Source organism: Zootoca vivipara, chromosome 1 (assembly GCF_963506605.1).
Source record: "Zootoca vivipara chromosome 1, rZooViv1.1, whole genome shotgun sequence".
Lineage (NCBI taxonomy): Eukaryota > Metazoa > Chordata > Lepidosauria > Squamata > Lacertidae > Zootoca > Zootoca vivipara.
Window position 1 is genome coordinate 99,768,973 of NC_083276.1, and position 17,955 is coordinate 99,786,927.

A 17,955-nucleotide genomic window follows, 5' to 3' on the forward strand; every position below is an offset into this window, starting at 1 on the left:
ATAACATCGTCCCCGCCATCTGTCCGAAGAGGGACCTTTCCAGTTAGTGTTAAGCTGCAACGGCAGAATAATTAATGAATGGTGTCCTTTGTGCTGGTAATAAAGACAAGACAAATTATGTTATAATCCAACTGCTGCTCATTTGTCACAGCCAAATAAAATGTCAAATAAAAGTGAGGGGGGCCCAGTGTTTGTTTAATGGACTGCAAGCTACCTGTTCGTATTATTGACAGACAACTATAGTATAAGTTCTGGATGTAGAGAGCAATGAAATGCTGTGAGGAATATTCAGAGAGAAACTCATACACATTTTTTTAGGGCATGGCAGAGCAGAGGAAGAAAACATTCACAGCCTTAAATTAATGCAAGTCTTAATTATATAGCTATAATACCCCTTTTTCCTCTGAGGAAGGTTGGTTTATATTACACACTGCAGAGGAAATTGTGATGTGGGAGTGTGTGTGTGGAGCTGACAACTCCACAACAGCCCCGATACTGCAAATCTGCAAGAATTTGGTTGCGTTCTCATCTCCCCCTCCTTCCAGGACAGACATATTCATCCAGTTGCTAGGAAAACCAAATAATGAAAACATAGCTGGGATTTAGCAAAGTCCCACCGGGAATTACCTATGATAGAGGGCAGGGCTGTACTTCCTCAGAACATGCTCCTGCTGTAAAAATTCACAAACCTGGCATTCATACAGGCATCTGTCGCTTGCTCTAATGCCAGTTCATAGTATACATACAAACATCTGCTTCCATGCACAAAGGGATACAGAACGCTTGACAGGTCTGTGTTAGCAGGGTTCGCAATGCCAGTTCTTTATGCAAAAACCCTAATGCTTCCCGTCAAGCCATTAGAAGTGATACAATCAGCCCAGGCCCCATTAAGCCATCAGTGTCCACCTGTGATAAAGATGGCCATTTGTTTTCTTAAAGCCCACTTAATGTCTGCTTAACTCAATTTGTCAGGAAATGTAGAACAATTTCCTCACAGCCTGAAATTTGGTAGTGGTTCAAAGTCAAAAGGCCAGGTCTAGTCTTATTCAAATGATATAATAAACAGTCTTCAAGTCTAAATTTGCCCTGGGGAAACGCTGTTTACTTTGTTTGTTTGCTTTCGGAAAAAAGAAAAAGAAATGAGAGAACAGAAGAATAAAATTAGTGTGCCTCTTACTATTAAAAATCGTATTGTTTCTGGGTCCTTGAATTGGCCTTTTAAAGAATTAAATAAAAACTTTTTGAAGCAGCATATTTTCATTTTCATTTATGCCACAGAAAAGTATGCAGAATTGTTTTTAGTCATATTATAGTCCCCAGATGCTTCTGCCACTACTGGGAATGTGTACAGCTATTTTTATACATTTTCTAAAAGACTTATTCAACTACTTTACGTTTTTAAACAAATACAAATATATATTTATTGTTTTTTTTATTTTCATGAGCACTTCATAAGGGTCAGTATCTTGGGAATTAATGCTTCTCCTAAAGAGGGGTTCTCAATTCTGAATCCAACTCAGCCTTTAGTTTTTCACATATAATGAGAACTTCTGAAAATAAGTAGGGGTGCATTTCCCTGAGACTTAGGTAGATTTCTTCTCCTTTAACCCTTTTTCCATTCAGTCATCCTGCAGATCTGACACAGCTCTTTGAAAAGGCAGGAATGAATCCCTGTGAAAACCGGGGGGGGGGGGGGTCATTCAGGAGCTGAAGGGGGAGGAGATCAGAGATCCCCATCAAGCAAACACATTCTAGTTGGCGGATTGCCTTTCCTTGCCTTTCCTTCTCATGCTCCCATCCTTTTATGCCTGGGAAATAAGATGTGGATTTATTCTTGCAAGAGGCATGAATCAGTATTAGGAAGGCATGAAGACTTGCTTGGAGATAGAAATACCTTGGCCCCAAGATTAAATACATTAGATTAAAACAAGTGCTATGTTCTTGTTACTTCTCTCTCTCTCTCTCTCTCTCTCTCTCTCTCTCTCTCTCTCTCACACACACACACACACACACACACACTTCCCCTACGGTGAAAGGTTTTTATTTGTAGCTGCAGGGAACATGCAGAAAGAGAATGTGAGACATATATTAATATATTTTCATACTATTTCTGGTTTTGGAAATATTTCGAGGGTGGGGGAACTATTTGGCCATTTTTGTTTCTCAGAGAGGGGGAAAAAAATCAGGCTAAAGACTTCCAACACAGAGTCTCTGTTTGCTTTAACTGCTTGTTAGGGAGGTGTGTGATAGCCTCAAGTTGTGCATTTGCCGAGAAAATATCACACTATCCAGATGTTCGAGTCTGCTCTTTCTGTGCACGCAGAAAACCATGCACAAAACTGAAGCCGAGCAAAAAGCACCGGCCAGGAGAAAGAGAGGAGCAGAATTGCTTCTCAGTTAAAAGCGATGAAAGCTAGTTACGAAGCAGGGTAATAATATCTCTTAGGATTTTCAGCTTTACATTATCACAGTGTGGTGAAATGAGCTGGTAGTGGTATATATAGCAAAACCCCCTCCTTCCTCAGAAAGAACCCTCTGTGAAAAAGACAAGAGTTGGCTTTAGGTATTCCAAGCAGAGAGAGGCTTATTGCATGAGATGCTGCTTCTGTTACAATTAGGGTCCAGCAAATCTTTTTTTTTTTTCCTTCCCTGTTTGCCGTTACTTGCTGCTACATATTGCCTGTAATGTATGGCACTGTTAAGGGGGAAAAATTGGAGTCAAAGTGACTGGAAAGTTAGGTCTGCTCTGTGGCACTGTGAGATTGTTGACATCTGCCGAGGTTGGAGAGCTCAGTAAGCAGGAAATGGAGTGTCACTCTGAGTGGTAGTTTACCATTATCCTGGCATCCTAATGAAGTGTCTGCAGTGCACAGAGCTTCTGGATGGCATCTTAACGCACGGCTAAGCAAAAGCACTTCTCTCCTTGTCACTGTCATCCATCTGCCTGCACCCTACTGTAGCCAATGGGATGGAACCATGCTACAATGTGCTATAAGCCATTTAGAGTTGCACATTGCATAATCAGCCCCATCAAATATGTAAAAAAAAAAATGGCGATGATTGGTTATTTTTCTCAAACGATGGCACCTGGAGGTTGAGACATTAAAGTTTAACTTTTCTAACTACTGTGAGCATGTTGCTTTTTAAAAAAAAATCCCATTAATTCCACATGTTTATTTGTTAAATGGAATAGAGTTAGAAATTCATTGTCTTAAGTCTTGCTAATGGACTGAAAAAAAAAATGTATGAATATTCATTGAAAAACTCCTCTCTCTTTATAAACCACATTTGGTGATCAATTGATAGTGTTGAAATATTTCCCAACATTTTTATTTTATTTTGGGGGGCGGAGGCATGAATAAAAAGCAAATCAATTCATATCTTATAAGTTAATGGTGTGTGTGTGTGTGTGAGTGTGTGATCAATCTGTTTATGTTATAAACTTGATATTGTGTATAATGGATGAATCAGATTTGGACTGCTGACGTTTAGCCAAAAGAAATGATAGATTAGGTGGAGAAACAGAAATGTCTGTGTTTCTATTTTTTTCTATCCTTTTGACCATCTATATATTTTATCTCTGTTTATCCATCTTTACACACACACACACACACACACACACACACACACACACACACAAAATTGCTACCGCTTAACGGAGTTCAGCTGGAATAATATGTGTTTTGTTTTAGCCAGATTTCACACAAGATGCCAGATTTGGGGAGTGGTTGGGGGAATATGTTTTAAGAGTCGGGCTGGCACAGAACTACTAAAACTGAGGAAGGGCAATAGAAATTGTCTAAATCGGATGTTTTATTTACATCCAAGAGGGCAGAGCATAATTTAGTTGCCTCAAATTTTTTCGCAGGCATTAAAACTATAGCAAACATACCAGCAGGGAAGCTTGCACAGCAGCACAGTGGGGGAGCCTGCCGAGTGTCTGCCCAACACTATGTCTGGTTGCAGCCAGCATCAGAAGCCTCACATTTTCTTTAGCACTCAAAATCTCAACCTGGTTCACTCAGTTTTTTGTTTTTCAATAGAGGCAAATGAGGCAGGCTGACAGATGAAACGTGTGACTCAAAATATCCTCCTTAAGAAAAGCCGTGCGTCTGTTTTATTTATTTGAAATATATTTTAAAGGTTAGAACCTTTAAAGATTTTCCTTGGAATAAAAGGGAAACACGATATGAAGCAATCCTAACCTAAAAAGCAAGGAGCAAGAGAGAGGCTTTTAAATAATAAAAAAATAAAAATCTGAAAGAAGATGACAATACTTTCAATAGTTATGAAGCCTGGTAGAATACTCTTTAAAAATTAAATAAATGAAAACCACACTGAGGTGCAACAGCACAGTACTCCAGGTCTTAAATCAGACAAAGTGTTGAGGTGAGCCATGAATGCCAGCTTAACATTAAACATGCACACACATTTTCTAAAGCTCCTAGAAAAGAAGAGTCGGTTGTGGGGTAAAATGACTCCGGGCCCATCAGCCATGAATAATGCAGCAGGGCTGAGGGAAGGGGAAGAGGTCAAACTCCATTACCTTGCAACATAATGAATTTATGTCAGGTTGGTACCATAGGTCCTTTCCCTAGCAAATGGGAGTTATGAGAGATAAACTCTGGACTTCCTGTTCAGTAACAAAGTGGGATGCTATTAACATCCATGTCCATTTCAAATTAATTTTTGGAAGCATCCTTTCTGTGCTCTGAGTGTTTGCTAGATGCAGGAGAGTTAATGCTTTTTTTTCTTCGTTCGTTTTCCACCACTCACTTTCTACATGTGTTATATTTTACACAAATAATTCCAGTTGAAACCAAGGGGCCTGCCATAATGGTGCGAAGTATTGAAGCCTACATTATAACATCCTTTTGTTTCCTCTGATTTTTATATGTTACATGTCGAAAATGAAAATGGCACGCTTGATGCAGTTAGCACATTTTGAACAATTCCTCGTACTATAAGCTGTCAGTACTAAGATTGTGGTTCAAGAGTCACCTGTGGCTTTAAGCAATTTAGGTGCAACTCGTTTGGTACTGGGGAAAGCAAGCAGAGATTAAGAAAGCTGTTTGTGAGCTTGTGTGCGATGGGATCAACAAGGATGTGCCTTTGCCCCCTCTCCATCCTTTATGATGAATCAGTGAATGAATCAACATTGTTTTGCCTTCCCAGTGCCAGTTTATTTATTTTTAAATAAAATTTTGTAATGTATTGTTTTTTTTAAACACACACACACATAGAGAGAGAGAGATAAGTATCAACCTTTCTAATGAAAGAATATCCAATATTTTCATGGAACTATAAAAGAGAGAGTGAGTGTTATGGCAAAAAGCCTGGCCTCAGCAGCTTTGTGGGGGAAATGGTGAAATGTGACTGTGATTTATAATGAGAAAAGGTATCTACAACATACAATTTTCTACCTAGCTGCAAATAATAATTCATAGTGATGTCCCTTCTAGATAAAATACCTTTGCTGCGGAGGACCCATGTGGTAAGATGAGCATGATAAATGTCAGACCAGTGCAGGTAACGGCCTTACAAACCATTAAGATTAGCTCCCTCTTTTCCCCCCTGATGATAACAGTAACCATGCTGTGAGTCTATGTGGTAATAATATCTCAGTACTGATAAATGCCAGAGCCAGGCAGAGGTGTTTATCATCCCCTGTTCAGAAATGCTGACTAAAGGTACCACATGTTGCCTATTTTTCTTCTTTTTTTCAGTCAGATTACAATTAGCAGGGAAGTTGATTCATAAAACAGGGGTGTGCAAAATTACTCCTGTGCTTTAACAATGAATTAGCTGTTTTTCACCGGCTTCGTCAGTGCCTGTGTTTGAAACTGGGAAGCAATAAAGGCCATTTTACATTTGGAAGCAGTGAGATACATTTGGGGGATGCAGTGGATCTTGTACTCTACTTCATTTTCTCACTTCCTCTTTCAGAATTTTTTTTCCTGATTCATTTTAGTCTAATGTGCCTCAGTTAACACTAAGTCACACTGTGGAGTGGAATTGTATGGCAAGGCATACAGTAAGCAGAATTCTTTGTTTGATCGAGGGCTTGGGCCGTGTTTCAGGTGTACAGCTGGAGCCCTCTGACCAAATTAAGATCTGGTCTTTTACATTACTTGGGGCCGTCACATAGATTTGGATCAAGTCATGGGGTAGGGGGAATTCTGCCAACTCTGGCCTCCGTATGCAAAAACACACACCTGCACCATATCTCATTCCCAGGAGATGGCTAATCTGCTACAAACAGAATTTGAGCAGCGCAGGGGACTGCTGAGAAAGCGGGAGGGGTAAGAAAGCCATGTTTTGTGAATCTGTTCTGGCAGATTCCAAGCCCTAGCAGCAGGGCCGGCTCTAGGTATAGTCCCGGTGGCGCAGAGGTGCCAGGGCACCGGGCCGGCAGGTGGGGCGCTGCGCGGTGAAGCCGTGGGGGAGCCGTGCTGCGCGCTGCGAGGGCGGGGGCACTGGAGTGATCTCCACGCCTCAGTGCCAGGGCACCCAACCTGCTCGAGACTGCCCTGCCCTGCCCTGCCTAGCAGGTTTCCCCACCTCCAATGGCAAACACCACTGTTATGGTTCATAGGACGGAACATTTACTATGCGGTGGCTCCAACATGCAGGCCAAATAATTGTTGTATATAAATTGTCTTACAATGTCTCAGGTATCAAAAGAGATCCAGATCCGTAAAATAGTTCACTAACATTCAACCCACATTAAAGCACTAATAATCCTCATCTCCACAGTTTAATAGGCTGGTATTCAGAATTTGTGATCAAATCTTAGTTGTATCCACCATGAATAAGGCTACTTTCTAGTTCACCCTCTTATTAGAGTCAGTCATCTAAAATATCATTTGAATTTTGCTGGCAATCAAGCCAATTTGGTCTAGGATGCATCCAATTGAGCCATTTGGAGGAGCAGTCAACAAAATAAACCACAAATGCCTAAACCTACCACAAAGATACTGAATGCTATGTGGAAATCTATTTAGTTGAGATTCCTGCATTGCAGGGGGCTGGACTAGATGACCCTTGGTACCCTTCCAACTCTACAATTCTATGGGTCTATATGAATCAGCTCTAAGACAATTTCTTGATTCTTTTATAATTTTGAAGCTTCTCATGGGATTCGTCTGCCCCGCCCCCTTTAAGAAGGAGCATTAAAAATATTTTTCCTGTAAGTAGCACACACAGAAGGGCAGCTGTGCCTTAGTCTTTTTCTGTGTGGAATTGCTGTCAAAAGATTTAGAAAGCATCGTTTTTGTTCTTGGGGCAGCTGGTATTTGCTTATTCTCTCTCCCCTAAAGAAAAACAGGAGAGAGGGGAGAGGGGAATCTTTATTTACTTTCATACTATATACATGACTTCTTAAAATCAAACACACACACACGAAATAATAGTTCCCCCAGACTGTTCTTCACTTAATACATTGGCACCCCAAACCATGTTTAGCACTTCACTGCAATGCTGCTGAAGACGACTGAGCAGAGTAGTGAATGTGATACACATGGATTGCAAGTTGGCCGTTCACTCATCACATGCGGTCGTCCGTTCTGTAGTCTCAGCCTTCACTCTACCGGTATTTATTTGCTTGTGCTTCAGATTTATCCGTAGGTAGGTAAACAGATTACATAGATATATACCCACACCCAAGACCAAATAAATACTTGCCGCTGTGGTTAAACCACTGAGCCTAGGGCTTGCTGACCACAAGGTCGGCAGTTCGAATCCCTATGACGGGGTGAGCTCCCGTTGCTTGGTCCCAGCTCCTGCCAACCTAGCAGTTTGAAAGCACGTCAAAATGCAAGTAGATAAATAGGAACCGCTATAGCGGGAAGGTAAACGGCGTTTCCATGTGCTGCTCTGGTTTGCCAGAAGTGGCTTTGTCATGCTGGGCACATGACCTGGAAGCTATACGCCGGCTCCCTCGGCCAATAATGCGAGATGAGCGCGCAACCCCAGAGTCGGTCACGACTAGACCTAATGGTCAGGGGTCCCTTTACCCTTTACCTTTTAGGTAAACTGATTACATAGATATATACCCACACCCAAGACCAAATAAATACTTTCCCATAAATTCATCTGGTGGGAAAACTGTGGCCCTTCAGATGTTGTAGGACCCCAGACTCCCACCGTCCCCAGCTGACATGCCCAAAGGTCAGAGATGATGATTGGGGGGGGGTGTTCCAGCACCTTCTGGATAGCCACAAGTTCTGCATGCCTCATCTAAGCCATTTATGCCAATCCTCCTTTACATAAGGGACTGCACTGCAGTTATGAAACTAATGTAAGGTCCTTAGTGGCTTCCTGTCCATATCTACCATGAGAAACATATCTGTTCCTTACTATTTCAGGAGGAGGTTTTAAGCGATGACATCTATCTGTTTATTTATTTATTTATTTTTACTGCGCTGGGTTGAAGCTAGTAAGAAGACTCAGGTTATCTAAAACCTGCAGCATATAAAACGGTTTCCCTGTGTCAGGGCCCTCTAACATTTATTTTATCTTATCTTTCATGAAACGAAAGCAGAGCTATACATGCTTCAACATCTGATGCAAATATCTCCATCAGAAACCATATTTTAAGACTTGAAACCATCAATCGCATTTTTTAAAAAACAAACACGCTTATCCTGAGTCAGTCAGCAGCAACACTGTTATCACATCATCAAAAGAAGTTTCACATCACAAAGGCGATTATAGGTCTCGGACTCACATTCTTTCATTACCGACTAATTGTTTTCTACAAAAAGGCAGTTATGAAATGAGGAAAGGGGATACTAAGCAAGGGACAGGATGTGAAGTAAGGATGTCAACGAAGCTACGAATTTGATCACAAGAGAACATGAAACTAAAGTATGGTACTGTATTATGGAAAATATAATAAGAACAAAACTAAGTATATAAACACCAGAGATATACATTTAAAAAGTTTGATGGGTTCAATCCATTGTCTGCATATGGCAGGCACCCCCCAAACTGCGGCCCTCCAGATGTTTTGGCCTACAACTCCCATGATCCCTAGCTAACAGACAGTGGTCGGGGAAGATGGGAATTGTAGTCCAAAACATCTGGAGGGCTGAAGTTTGGGGATGCCTGGCATAAGGGCTAAGTCCATCTAAGTAGTAATTAAGCAAATAAGTAAGAGAGAGGCACCTGTGGCCTAGTTTATACTGAGGTGCTAAATCTGTGCCTGAGGTGTGCCACTTCACACAGGGTTCCACATCCTTTTCTAAAAAGCATCCCCTCCAATTAAAAAAGACATGTCATGGAGAAGGAATCTAGTTTAGCTTTCTTCCTGACTTACTAGTTGTTTATATGTGGGATTCCCCCCCTCCCCATGTGGAAGCATTTGACCACAGAAGCTCCCACCCACAGGTTTATGTGATATTGCTCAAACATAGCTTTTCTATTTCCTTGAAACCTTCACCTCTGTTTTCCCATAGAAAATGAATGGGTTAACAAATTATGAAATGTTTCTCCTCAGATGATGGATGCTTTTTTAAAAATTCCATACATGTTATTTGTTGGCATAAAACTGTATTTAAATTATAATATTGAAATAATTATACCTGCATAGTTATATCCCTAGCTGGGAGGGAGAAGGCCTAGTTATTAATGGACACCACAGCTGTGCAAGTATGTTTTCATTTTTTTCCCCTAGGCCAGGCATGTCAAACCTGCGGCCCTCCAGATGTTTTGGACTACAATTCCCATCTTCCCCAACCACTGGTTCTGCTAGCTAGGGATCATGGGAGTTGTAGGCCAAAACATCTGGAGGGCCGCAGGTTTGACATGCCTGCCCTAGGCTGAAGAATGCACAGAAATTGCAGTAGAAACATTGTTTTTCAAGTAACCTAGGTTGGCCATGAAAGAGGTTAGTCATCACAGAGTTTGTTCATTACATTTCAGGTGGGCTGTATCCAAACTTGCATGAGCAGAAAGCTGCTCACACAAGCAAGCTTCTCTGCCCTTTCTCCTCACTTGCAGCCCTCTTTGCATCCCAAAGGTGTCTTCCAAAATTTGGAGACAATCAGAAAGTGCCTGGGATGGTTTAGGACCCATCTAACCTTAATTTTTTGACTAGTTGTTTCAAACAGATTTTAATATTATGTATTTGAATTGACATAACCTGCCCTGGAGCCTTGTTTTGTTGGGTGGGTAAGAAATTGAATAAATTACAATACTAAAGCTGGGGAAGGGAAATCACCCCAAATAATCACCCCAAATGACCCCATTTCTGGCAGTTCCCCCATTCCACTACAGCCTAGTGAGCACATGTCAGGCTGTTCCTGGGGAGCCTTGATCCTCAGGAGAGGTTTTTCAGAGAACAGGAGAGGAGAAAGGCTGGGAAATCTCCATTGTGTGTGTGTGTGTGAATCTCTGCTTGCACAAGTTTGGATACAGTCCATTAGAAAGTAATGTTCAAAAATAGATATGGTTGTAACACTTCAATCTTAGCTTGAGACCCATATTCATAGTCTGAGACACCCTTAGCAAAAAGCAAAATATGATAGATAATCAAATATTGTTCTGGAATCATAACACCTTGTTTTCTTTTTTCCTCAGAAATTCAAGACAACATAAGTAGAGTGAAAGCCATGAAAGACCTTGTACAGAAGCTCCCGAGACCCAACTATGACACCATGAAAATATTATTCGAACACTTGCAAAAGTAAGTTAAGCTACTAACTATAAAATGTGAGGTATTAAGAGTTAGACACTTAAACTGCTAAACTGCAATGTGATTTCGTCCTCTTCTTATTGCTCTGCTAATAAGCTTTGTGCTGGTTGAAATTTAAGATATCAGATCACTTCATCCAATATAAACGGCCCAAGATGAAGCTAGACTTCCTAGTCAACCATGGTTGGACAGTGTTAGTATTTTTAAAAAAATACTAAAAAAAATAAATTTTTTCCTCTTTTCAAAGCTGGATGAGAGAAGCTGAATACTCTCCAACCATACCTCCTCATTCCCCGTTGCTTAAGGCAATTTTCTCTGGTTTATGAATAAGAAACACACCTGCCCCATCACATCTACCGGTATTTGACCTTCAGCTTTAGCAGACAAACAATTTTGAAATGGTCAATACTCTTTGTCATGTTTGCTTCACAGAACTAACAGAAGACATTATAGAATCAGCGGGTACTGCTTTTATCTACTCATCTATGAAAGGGGGGGGGAGAACCAACTTGGGTTCCACTTAGGATAGAAAGTAGTATATCGAGTCTCGTGCGGACTAGGGAGAAAAGTTGGTTTCATGGTATTGGGGAGAGGACTCCTCCTACAGACCTAAACTATATTTTAATAAATTGTTGTTGTTTAGTCGTTTAGTCATGCCCAACTCTTCGTGACCCCATGGACCAGAGCACACCAGGTACTTTTGCCTTCCACTGCCTCCTGCAGTTTGGTCAGACTCATGTTGGTGGCTTTGAGAACACTGTCCAACCATCTCATCCTCTGTCGTCCCCTTTTCCTTGTGCCCTCAATCTTTCCCAACATCAGGGTCTTTTCCAGGGTGTCTTCTCTTCTCATGAGGTGGCCAAAGTATTGGAGCCTCAGCTTCAGAATCTGTCCTTTCAGTGAGCACTCAGGGCTGATTTCCTTCAGAATGGATAGGTTTGATGTTCTTGCAGTCCATGGGACTCTAGTGGCTTTATAATGGTTTTTTTGCTGTAATCTTTAGCTCTCTGAGTCTGTAATGCATCGATTGTTGTTGTCATTTATATGCCACCTTTTGGCCACAAAAGGCCTCTTAGGTAGCTCACATGATTAACACACAAATAACAGAATTCAATCAGGGTATATTTTGCTAATGGTTGAAGAGCTTTTCCATGAGTGACTGGAAGAGGAGCTCGCACAAGAGTTTACCCAATGACATATTATGTAGACTCTGTAGCAAGTCTCAGGCTTGTGCTAAGATGCTACGCAAGTTCTTGTGTGAGCAGAAGAACAGATTTGGATGGACTTTTACTTTTGTCCTCAGTGCATGGTAAATGCCTCCTTCATGCAAAAGTGCATTTTTTGGATCCGAAGGGGAACAGCTCTTCCTCTCTTGAATAATTCAACGATTGTTTTTTTTTTTTTGCAACGTTCTTCAACTTATTTAAAATAAGTACTGTTGAAAAGGTGTTGTCATTATTTCCTTGAGACTGCACTATCTTGCAGCACCATTCAGTCTTACCAGAGTGATATAATCTACTGACCACATCCTGTGGGATGCTCTTGCTGTCACTGATTCTCTCTATTTTAAATCAAATCAAATTAAAATTGGACAGAAATGAACACGTGATTTTGGTTTTGGTTTCCATGACACAAGGAGAGTGCAGGAAGAGTTGTCCTAGGCTTTCTGCACAATTTTGCAGCGCAATAACAGAAATACTGTTGCAAGCACCTAGCAAGTGGTTAGCACGTAGGCCGCTCAAGCTGTGCCCATTGCCTTCTCCAAGCAAGTACTTCTGGTGGTCACCACCTCTACCCAATGCCACCTATAACTGGGCACTAGTTCAAGCATACTGAGAATGTGATGTTCTTTGCAAATATCAGTGTAACCCACATGTCCATTGAGACCATATGTTTTGAGTGTTTAGTACTCCTAATGCAGTAAGTGCAACATTATAATTTTTTCTTTATTTTTAGATTTGCACTGGATAGGAATTCTAATAGCAAATAAAATGCCTGATTATTGGCACTTGGGATGAGCACATGTTTAAACCTTGCGCTCTGTTACAGAAACAGTTCCACCATTGCTGTAAATAGTTTGCAAGGATAAACATGAGCCAGACACTTTGGAAGTTTTCAGGGGCACTTTTGAATCGAAACAAGATCAGCGAGTACCTCATGTAGATCCAAGGAGAGTCACTGCAAGAATTTTCCCGCATTAAAAAATTATATTCATTATCAAGCTGGTGTTGACTTGTTCTGATACTCATCAGAAAGCATATTTAAGGTCCTGAACCCTTTCCATTGGTGCATAGATTCATTCACAACTGATGTAGTAGAGTGTTTATATTCTTCTTGGCATATATTGGACCTTAATTTGGTTGGAAGTCTCTGCAGTATGGCCTTAGGAGGATCTTGAGAACCTTACAGGACCCTGAAGTGTTTAACAAATATCACATTTCCCCTTTGTGGAAAGCGGGGCTTCACATATGTTTGGAGTAAATGTAAGGCAGTTTCCACTAGGTTACATCTGGGTCTTTTCCAGTCTGGAGTTTTTTATGGCTTTGGATTCCTCCAATTGTAGGGATATTGCAAAAAATCAAATTGGGGCAGACACAAAAGTAAGCAGCTGTGTTCAAGTTCACACAGCAGCGCCAGATTTGGGGGCAGCACGAGCAGTTCCCCCACACAGGGAGCCGAGCCAAGGGAGCGCAAAATAATAGTAATAGTAATAGTAATAATTACAGGTAGGTAGCCGTGTAGGTAGTCGAACCAAAACCAAAAAAAATCCTTCCAGTAGCACCTTAGAGACCAACTCAGTTTGTCATTGGTATGAGCTTTCGTGTGCATGCACACTTGTAAAATTTGCCTCTCCTCCTGAGCTGGGCCTGAACTTGATTTGATTTAATTTAATTATTTATATACCACCCATCTTTGTTTCTGCACCCAGCAGAACTTCACTGGGCATCACTACTAGAATCTTTACACAAACTGAGCAAATTTGTGATAGCATGGGCAAGAGACTTATCCATATAGCCTACCAGACATCAACAGGGGAAGTATGGTCAAAAGTTGTGACCAAGAAGGGTTAAAATGGGGCAAAACAAAAGATGACAGGAAGGAAATTGGCAAGTCAAGTGTGACATGTGCATATTCTAAAGACATGTATGTCAGGGATGGTGAATTTGCTGGACTATAATTCCCATAATCCCTGACCATTGGCCTAGCTGAACTCCACCCCTGCTGTATGTTTTCCAGCAGATATCAGGCTCTGCCTATATGATTGCTTGTACCTCTTCAAAATGCCACACCAGGGGGGATCTGGCAATATTTTACATCTTTAAAAATTTATTTTGATTTATTAGTTTTTAACAGTTCTCCTCTAAAGTACAAATCAGCACGAGATTTTCAGATTTATGCCTGTCAATCACAATCATAACAGTGATAGAGGAAAAGGCCTCCTCCTTCACGCTCTCCCCTCTTCTTTAAGTGGAAAGCACTGAACCCAGATGCCCAACTGTGGCAGAGAGTCTTCCAGCAACAGCATCTGGCTTCTTGGCAGTGACTTTCAGGCAAGTTGTCTGGGGAGCTTTGCGGCTGCCTCTTGGTTTATCACGTGGATCAGTTACTGTGGCCTATCTGGCTGCTTTGCCCAAGCAGAAGCCAATTCCTTTTGATTCACCTTTGATTTTTCAGAAACTTGTTCATTCCAATTTGGGGGGAGGGGAGGGATTTTTTTAAGCCACTTTTGTTTCGCTGTAGGGCAGCACTCACTTGCATATCCAAGCATCTTTTCTCTTTCTGCTAGATATAAAATCACCAGCCTTTCTGTCTCCCCATCAACACTGTTAGTTCTTTTAATAACATCTTCAATCAATTTCACTGCCCCTTGTTATACAGCAGAGAAAATTGATCACAAAAAAGGGGGAAATAATAAAACTCCACAAATATCTAGGTTGTTTAGCACAGGGTTGCCTGCCCCCCCCCAAAAACTGTGAGAATACTATACAACTGAGATGGATCTCTCCCCCCCCCCCCGGTGTTTGAAAATTTGGCTTCATTCTCACATTTTCAAAGCACCACGAAGGAAGAAGCATCTAGCACTACTGAAAACCAGAGTCTCATAACAGTCCATCCTTTGCTGGCTTTATTGCACAGCAAAGATCTCTCGCTTCTGGAAACTATATTTAACAAAAGGAGATTTATTTTTACCTATTATAAAAAAATATATATCCCAGCCAACAACCCACATGTAAGAAGAATGCAACAGTAGCTCACGCAAAAGGAAGCTATGACAATGTGATGACAAGTTCAGCAGCCATACACAGAATGCTGTGGATAAATCACAAATTAAAGCGATTGTATGACAGCTAGGAACACTGTGAAGTCTGCAAAATTTCCATTATTATTATATTTTGGAGGGAAGAAAGATGCAGATTACACATGTGATTTCCATTTGTTCCAGCCTTTCTGCAGGTTCAGTCCAGCATGGATATTAAACTTGTGTGTAGTGGCTTGTTTGCTTTCCCCCAGTGTGGTTCAATGAGGAGACTAAACTCATAAAGACCTTAAGAGAACAAATCAAATCAGACATAGCACCTTACATATACGGTGTTTTTTGCACATGGCACTACTAAAATGCCTTTGAGATACCGGTCATGCAAAAAAAAAGGAAAGTAGAAGGAAGCTAGTTTTAAAACTGGGAACGTGTTCCAGCCAATGTACTTGTTGCATTCAAAATGTTGGAAATGCAAAAGGCACCGAGAACATACAGGCCACATTCACACCATTCATTCTAAGCACTACGATACTACTTTAAACAGTCATGGCTCCTGCCATGCCGAGAGTTGCTAAGACGGTCCTGTTCCCCTCACATAACTACAATTCTCAGAGTGGTTTAACATTCAATCCCTTCTCACAGAGAACTTTGGGAAATGTAGGTCTGTGATGAGAATCAGGACCTCCGAACAACTCTCAGCACCCATAACGAACTATAGCTCCCATAATTCTATAGAGGAAGCCAAGACGGTTTAAAGGGGTATAATAGTGCTTTAAATGTATGGTGCAAATGTGACCATAGTCAGAAACAGTATAGAAGATTGCAGAGGTTCATAGTTTCTAGAAAGGCCTGACTGTAGACACCCACCAATTGAATTTTATTGATTTGAACCCCTGACCTAATCCATTTAGCTGAATTGCCATTAACACTGTGCTCACAATTTTAAAAGCAATCCACAATGTTCCCACACTCTGGGTCAGTGTTTCCCAACCTTTGGTCTCCAGCTGTTTTCGGACTACAATTCCCAGATGGGAGTTGTAGTCCAAAATCAGCTGGAGACGCAAGGCTGGGGAACATTGCAGATGGTGGATTACAACCCTTCATATTGGTTGTGAGACATTTGCATTTTGTACTTCAGTATTAACTCAAGATCAAAATGAGTCATAAGAATGATCCAATATAGTTGTAAGATAGAAGACACGGCACAGTTCTCCATCGCTAGTGATGTATACATTTTAACCACCTAGTTCTGTGGAGACGGTGTGGCACGACAGCTGTATTTCAGTTTAGTGAGGCAGGTTCTTACGAAACCTACAGGATTTATTAATATAACTAAAGCCCTACTGAATCATGCCAAAAAACCATCTAGTCTAGTGGGAAGAGCACTATTGCACAACTCTGGTCCTGCTTGAGAGTTTACCATAGGCATCTGATGGTGACTGTGAGAACATATTGCTGGTCTAGATGGGCTTTTGGCCCAATCCAGCAAGGCTTTGTTGTTTCTCTTACATTCATATAAATTGTACATACTTTGGCTATATAAAATGCAGACATCCCCCCAATTGGAATGCAATGCTGTTGCTTTCACCCAAACCCTTTGGCTTGACTCTGAAACTCCCCTGCTGCAGTAGGACTGGCCGGCTGTAATTTTGCACTAGCAATTGCTCCCCGACCCAAAAAGGCAACATGTAGGTAGGTTTCAGGTGAGGTGTGGAAAAATAAGCTCTCCTGCTCCTTTTGCACTGCATCCCAGTACCTCTCAGTCAACAGAAAGTCAAGCAATGTACTGAGAGAATCAGCATTTCCAGTGTCTTCATTTTTATCAGCCAAGATCATATTATTGTGATCAATATAGGATTAGAAGTTCTCAGGCAAGAGACAGGCCTCTTTCTCATGAAGAGCTACAAATCTTCATATTAACGTGACTAGTTTGAAAGTTAAGAGCAAATCTGCAAACTGGAATGCACTCCACTTGTAATGGGAACAAAACGCTGGCAGTGAAATACAAAGAGGGGAAGAGAGACCTAAATCACAGCACAATGACCTCCCTTAAGGCATCTGCCAAAGAGACGGTGCTTTTTAGGCAGCTTCTGTGAAACAGCGTCTTGATGTCTATGCCACGTAGTGATTTATGATTGTGCCTGAGAAACTGGAGCGGTGGGGTGGAGTGGGGGTGTCAATAGTACCGTATGTGCCTAAGCAACCCTGAGCCTTTGGTCATAGAAAAGACTTCAGTACTGTGGGCACCACACCCACACCTACTGATGTGGTCCCAGTTTTTTTCTTTAGAGGCACCTAATTAAGAAAACCTTGACTCATTTACATGGATACGTTTGATCTAAATTACACTCCAAACCACACCAAATTAAGAGCATCTGTGAACGTGAAATGTTTGTTCCCTTAGACTGGTAAAGTGGGGCCGGCTCTGGGCTGCACATGTTCAAGTGACGAAAAATATTTCAGATGTAGCATGCTTCTCAGACCTACTTTTCCACTAATAATTTGCAGGGAGCTCAACTAGTATCTCTCTTTCTCCCCGCAATCATTACAGGCTGTCTAAAAAAAGTTTCACTTTTCTTCTTCTTCTAAAGCCAAAAGAGAAAAGAGGTAAATGGCCACCTACTTTGTTGATACTGATGTGGTCACTGCCAGAAAAGCAAATCCAACAGTTGTCAAGAGTTGTCGCTGACATATAGGGCTAATTCCAACTAAATACTTTCCCAGAACTGAGCAAGGAATCTGTTCTCTAGTTTAGTGATCTTTCTTACAAAATTGTCCACAAGTATTTTGCATTCTCTGATGTACTTTTTTCATGCATATATCTCTACCGAAATTAGGCGCGGGGGCGGGGGGCAGTTACATTGGAATTGGCTCAGTCTTCTCTTTGGAAATCATTCAGGAATCTGAACCAAAAGCTATCATTTGGGCTCTTTCACAGATTGCATTTCACTCCTTGAGTTCTTCATGAAGAGTACCTGCTTTGATTTGGTAGCTGCAGCAA

General features: G+C 41.2%; 1 protein-coding gene and 1 non-coding gene across 3 annotated transcripts in view; both read left to right on the forward strand.

Moving 5' to 3' along the window:
* Window positions 1-17,955, forward strand: part of ARHGAP15 (Rho GTPase activating protein 15) — a 375,586-nt gene that overhangs the window by 339,580 nt on the left and 18,051 nt on the right. For both annotated transcript variants that reach the window (XM_035130906.2, XM_035130887.2), the window contains one exon: window positions 10,582-10,687. In XM_035130906.2, the coding sequence (XP_034986797.2) occupies window positions 10,582-10,687 (106 nt within the window). The remainder of the gene's footprint in view (window positions 1-10,581; window positions 10,688-17,955) is intronic.
* LOC118075706 (U11 spliceosomal RNA) lies at window positions 7,174-7,315 on the forward strand. Its single transcript, XR_004691438.1, has one exon. It is a non-coding gene; the product is annotated as a U11 spliceosomal RNA (small nuclear RNA).